Genomic DNA, 6000 nt, shown 5'->3' with positions numbered 1-6000 from the left:
CCACACCTCCACCCTATCCCCATAACCCAGTAACCCCACCCAACACTAAGGGCAATTTTGGACACTAAGGGCAATTTATCACGGCCAATCCACCTAACCTGCACATCTTTGTGACTGGGAGGAAACCGGAGCACCCGGAGGAAACCCACGCACACACGGGGAGGATGTGCAGACTCCGCACAGACAGTGACCCAAGCCGGAATCGAACCTGGGACCCTGGAGCTGTGAAGCGATTGTGCCATCCACAATCCTACCATGCTCCTCATACAGTTTTCTTACTTATCTTAACTTTTTGCCAGTTTCTGAATTGTTTCGTTTCTCTGCCCCGGGAGGTACATTATCCTCTTCCTCCACCGTTAAGACTAACAGAAAGTAATTATTCTGCAAATCTGCCGCTTCCTTTTATTATTGATCACCCGTCCCTGTAAAGAAACACTGAGCCTCTGACATATTTGGACAATTGGCGGCCGTTTGGGTTTGATACCTTTGTGACTTCCTTTTTCCCTAGAGAAGTTGCGAGTCCCACAGATTGTTCAGATGCCTATGTACACGGCAGGTCATGTCCAGCTGATTTGCTTGGTGGGGAAGGGGAAAGCAAGCAGCATTCTGTGGCTAAAAGATGACACATTTTTGAAGAGCCCACGATTTCAGACGGTAGGCGAATCCAGCACAATCTATATTGAAGACATGGAAGTCAAACATTGCGGAATGTATACCTGCATCGTGAAAAACAAGGTCAGCACAAACAGAAACTCATATTTCCTCACATCGGAAGGTAGGAATTCATCGTCTGATACAGTGTGAGGGACATGGGATTATATTCTGACTGTACTGGGTAAATGGTTACTGTCTGATACAGTGTGAGGGACATGGGATTATATTCTGACTGTACTGGGTAAATGGTCACAGTGATACAGCGTGAGGGACATGGGATTATATTCTGACTGTACTGGGTAAATGGTTACTGTCTAATACAGTGAGGGATATGGGATTATATTCTGACTGTACTGGGTAAATGGTTACTGTCTGATACAGTGTGAGGGACATGGGATTATATTCTGACTACTGGGTAAATGGTTACTGTCTAATACAGTGAGGGATATGGGATTATATTCTGACTGTACTGGGTAAATGGTTACTGTCTGATACAGTGTGAGGGACATGGGATTATATTCTGACTGTACTGGGTAAATGGTTACTGTCTGATGCAGTGTGAGGGACATGGGATTATATTCTGACTGTACTGGGTAAATGGTTACTGTCTGATACAGTGTGAGGGATATGGGATTATATTCTGACTGTACTGGGTAAATGGTTACTGTCTGATACAATGTGAGGGATATGGGATTATATTCTGACTACTGGGTAAATGGTTACTGTCTGATGCAGTGTGAGGGATATGGGATTATATTCTGACTGTACTGGGTAAATGGTCACAGTGATACAGCGTGAGGGACATAGGATTATATTCTGACTGTACTGGGTAAATGGTTACTGTCTGATACAGTGTGAGGGACATGGGATTATATTCTGACTACTGGGTAAATGGTTACTGTCTGATACAGTGTGAGGGATATGGGATTATATTCTGACTGTACTGGGTAAATGGTTACTGTCTGATACAGTGTGAGGGATATGGGATTATATTCTGACTGTACTGGGTAAATGGTTACTGTTTGATACAGTGTGAGGGATATGGGATTATATTCTGACTGTACTGGGTAAATGGTTACTGTCTGATACAGTGTGAGGGATATGGGATTATATTCTGACTGTACTGGGTAAATGGTTACTGTCTGATACAGTGTGAGGGACATGGGATTATATTCTGACTGTACTGGGTAAATGGTCACAGTCTGATACAGTGTGAGGGATATGGGATTATATTCTGACTGTAGTGGGTAAATGGTCACAGTCTGATACAGTGTGAGGGACATGGGACTATATTCTGACTGTACTGGGTAAATGGTTACTGTCTGATACAGTGTGAGGGACATGGGATTATATTCAGACTGTAGTGGGTAAATGGTCACAGTGATACAGCGTGAGGGACATGGGATTATATTCTGACTGTACTGGGTAAATGGTCACAGTGATACAGCGTGAGGGATATGGGATTATATTCTGACTGTACTGGGTAAATGGTTACTGTCTGATACAGTGTGAGGGATATGGGATTATATTCTGACTGTACTGTGTGAGCTCATGTTTAATTTTAACCATTGACTTGTTTGCAGGGAGATTGCTAATGAAAAAGTATTTTGATTGCCGAAGATTCCCTGGAGGATAGATCATTTATTTTTAAATAATTTTTCGTATTAATTTAAAGCACCCAATTCATTCCCCCCCCCTCCGCCCCCCAATTAAGGGGCAATATAGCGTGGCCAATTCACCTACCCTCCATATCTTTGGGCTATGGGGGTGAGACCCACGCTGACACGGGGAGAATGTAAAACTCCATATCGACAATGACTCGGGGACTGGATCGAAGCTGGGTCCTTGGCGCTGTGAGGCAGCAGTGCTAACCACTGCACCATTATGCTGCCTGAGGGTAGATAATTTACGAGGGACTGTGTTTAGTCCTAGCTAAGCGGGTGATGGAACATCTTAAGGGGTACAGGTGATGTCGTTCATGGGAGGAGCCAGGTCTGTCTGTAGTTTGCAGTTTTGCCAAATGCTGTGAGGTTGAACAGAAGAGTCTGACAAGACTAATTAAGGATGATTTTAATCTGTATATCAATTGCACAAATCAAATTAGCCACAATACCAGAGGAGGAATTCCTGGAGTGTATACGGGATGGTTTTCTGGACATACATTGAGGAACCAACTAGAGAACAGGCCATCATTGACTGGGTACTGTGTAATGAGAACAGAATCATTGGAAATCTAGTTGTGTGAGATGTGCGAATATATCATGCTAGAAATTTTCATCAAGGTGGAGAGTGAAGTAATTGATTCTGAGACTAGGGTCCTGAATCTTTCTCAAGGAAACTATGATGATATGAGGCGTGAGTTGGTTTTGACGGATTGGGGAGTGGCAGTGGATAGGCACTGGCAGACATTCAAGGAACGCATGGTGTGTTGCTGCAATTGTACAGGAGCCGTGGTGAGGCCACACCTGGAGTATTGTGAGCAGTTTTAGTCTCCTTCTTTGAAGAAGGAATCGCACTGAGTATGTTTTCAAGAAGCAGTTCGATATAGCACTTAGGGTGAAGGGGATCAAAGTATATGGGGGAAAGCGGGATTAGGCTATTGAGTTGGACGATCAGCCATGATCATAATGAATGGCGGAGCGGGCTTGAAGGGCTGAATGGCCTCCTCCTGCTTCTGTTTCCTATGTTTCTATGTTAGAAAGATTTTCGTGAAAGGGTCTCCAAACGTCTGAACAGGGAAGCAAGTAATCCTGATTGTTAACTTTTTATAAGTGGCATTTGAACTGCATTGGGTTGCTTATTTGGAAATACTGGTCAGTGCAGATAGGAAGTTAAAGGGCTGAATTCGCCGCCCCGCTGCCTCTCGCAAGCCACTGTCTTTTCATCTGCGACTTTACCGAAAAGTAGTCTGTTCTAGTTCCCAGTTCCGTTAACTCCAGACTTCTCAGAAACGTTTCTCTAGTTTCCGAGACTAGCTGAACTTTAGATTTCTGCCATCTGGTTTCTGAGCTATTACTCCAAAGTACAGCTTTTCTTTGAGCAAAGCTGAGAGAGATGTTTCACCTTTGGCTTTTGGCGGAGTTGTGAGAGCTGCTTTCTCTTTCACTATCTATCTCCAACTGCAATCAAATTAGCTAAATTAAGACTCTACCTTACAGGGCTCCACTTGCTGAGCGACCACTGTTGGTTTATTTACTCTTCACGCTGTAGCCCTCTCTAAGCACAATATAATCACAGTTGAAATTGGAACAGACTCCCTTCCCCCCCCCCCCCCACCCCTCCCCATGTGTTGAATCTCAGACATGATGCTGAAAAACGATCTCCAATAGCCCCTTCGTGCAGGACCAGACATATGGACAGAGTTAACTGGGCCCCTCCCTCTCCGCTCGCAACTATCCCCCACCCCCTCAAACAGCCGGCTCATCCTCACCATATGCACCACTTTTAACCCAATCAACCCCAGCCTGGCACTCAGGATCAAGGCCTTCAGACTTTGCAGTGCTTTGCACCATAATCGATCGTCCGGCCCCATCCCCAGATCTTCCTCCTACTTGGCCTTAATCCCTTCCATAGACTCCTTGTCCTCCGTAATGCGACTATAAATCGCTGAGACAACCCCACTCTCCACCCCACCCCCCACCCCCCCGCCCCACCCACAGCAACGAGGAGGGTAGTGCCAGGGGAAAGCTCGGCGAAAGCTTTCTTGCAAAATTCCACACCTGCGTATGTAAAACCCTCCCCGCTGGAGCCCACACTTCACCACCAGCTCCTCCAAACTTGCGACCCGCCTCCTCCTGAAACACATCCTTCATCTCTTTTACCCCTTTCTCCTCCCATCCTTGGAAACTCGCATCCATCCTCCCCAACTCAAACCCATCATTCCCTCTGATCGGCATCCCCCTCGATCCTGCCCTCAACTTGAAGAGCTGTCGGAATTGCTCCCAAATCTTCAGCATGGTTACCACTACTGGATTCCCGTGAGACTTCCAGAGCGGGTCTGGCTGCGCAAGGTTAGCTCTACCCGTAACCCCCGCTTCATCATCTGAGGAGCCACGAATGGTGCTGAACATTGTGCAGTCATCAGCGAACATAGAACATACAGTGCAGAAGGAGGCCATTCGGCCCATTGAGTCTGCACCGACCCACTTGAGCCCTCACTTCCACCCTATCCCCGTAATCCAATAACCCCTCCGAACCTTTTTGGACACTAAGGGCAATTTATCACGGCCAATCCACCTAACCTGCACGTCTTTGGACTGTGGGAGGAAACCGGAGCACCCGGAGGAAACCCACGCAGATACGGGGAGAACGTGCAGACTCCGCGCAGTGACCCAGTGGGGAATCAAACCTGGGACCCTGGCGCTGTGAAGCCACAGTGCTAACCACTGTGCTAGCGTACTGCCCATCTCCTGACCTTACAATGGAAGGGAGGTCATTGATGAAGCAGCTGAAGATGGTTGGGCCCAGGACACCATCCTGAGGAATTCCTGCAGTGATTCATTGCGGCTGTTTGTTTCAGTGTTGTCTGAACCTACGGGATTGTTTAAAGGGGTCAGAGGAGAGAGTCACTGGGTGATTCTATGCCGATGACCCAAGAGAAGTTTCACAGACATGCGCCGATCACTATGTCCAGGCTCATCGGATGGAATATGACAGCTGAATGTGAATGTGCGGCAAGGACTGAAAAACGGAGTGGGAAATGAGAGATCCTATATTTCACATGCTGAGTTGGAAAGACTGAGATTACCACACTCCATAAGACCATAAGACACAGGAGCAGAATTAGGCCACTCGGCCCATCAAATCTGCTCCGCCATTAAATCATGGCTGATATGTTTCTCAACCCCATTCTCCTGCCTTCTCCCCATAATCCCCGATTCGCCTTATTAATCAGGAACCTATCTATCTCAGTCTTAAAGACACTCAGTGATTTGGCCTCCACAGCCTTCTGCGGCAAAGAGTTCCACAGATTCACCACCCTCTGGCTGAGGAAATTCCTCCTCATCTCTGTTTTGAAGGATCGTCCCTTTAGTCTGAGATGGTGTCCTCTGCTTCTAGTTTTTCCTACAAGTGGAAACATCCTCTCCACGTCCACTCTATCCAGGCCTCGCAGTATCCTGTAAGTTTCAATAAGATCCCCCCTGATCCTTCTAAACTCCAACGAGTACAGACCCAGAGTCCTCAACCGTTCCTCATACGACAAGCTCTTCATTCCAGGGATCATTCTTGTGAACCTCCTCTGGACCCTTTCCAAGGCCAGCACATCCTTCCTTAGATACGGGGCCCAAAACTGCTCGGGTGGGATGTAACGAGGGCTGCTCGTTACCATGTGAAACTTTCCCTTCT

The 6000-nt window shown here is 46.9% G+C and overlaps 1 protein-coding gene across 1 annotated transcript in view; it reads left to right on the top strand.

The window, feature by feature from the left end:
- Positions 1–248: 248 nt before the first annotated feature.
- The window catches only part of LOC119976718, an 88713-nt gene continuing 82961 nt past the window's right edge, over positions 249–6000 (top strand). The window contains exon 1 of the mRNA XM_038817445.1: positions 249–775. Within this exon, the coding sequence (XP_038673373.1) occupies positions 538–775 (238 nt within the window). The 5' untranslated portion in view covers positions 249–537. The remainder of the gene's footprint in view (positions 776–6000) is intronic.

This window comes from Scyliorhinus canicula, chromosome 13 (assembly GCF_902713615.1).
Source record: "Scyliorhinus canicula chromosome 13, sScyCan1.1, whole genome shotgun sequence".
Lineage (NCBI taxonomy): Eukaryota > Metazoa > Chordata > Chondrichthyes > Carcharhiniformes > Scyliorhinidae > Scyliorhinus > Scyliorhinus canicula.
Note: the sequence above shows the minus strand (reverse complement) of the source record. Positions and strands in the feature narration are given on the sequence as shown.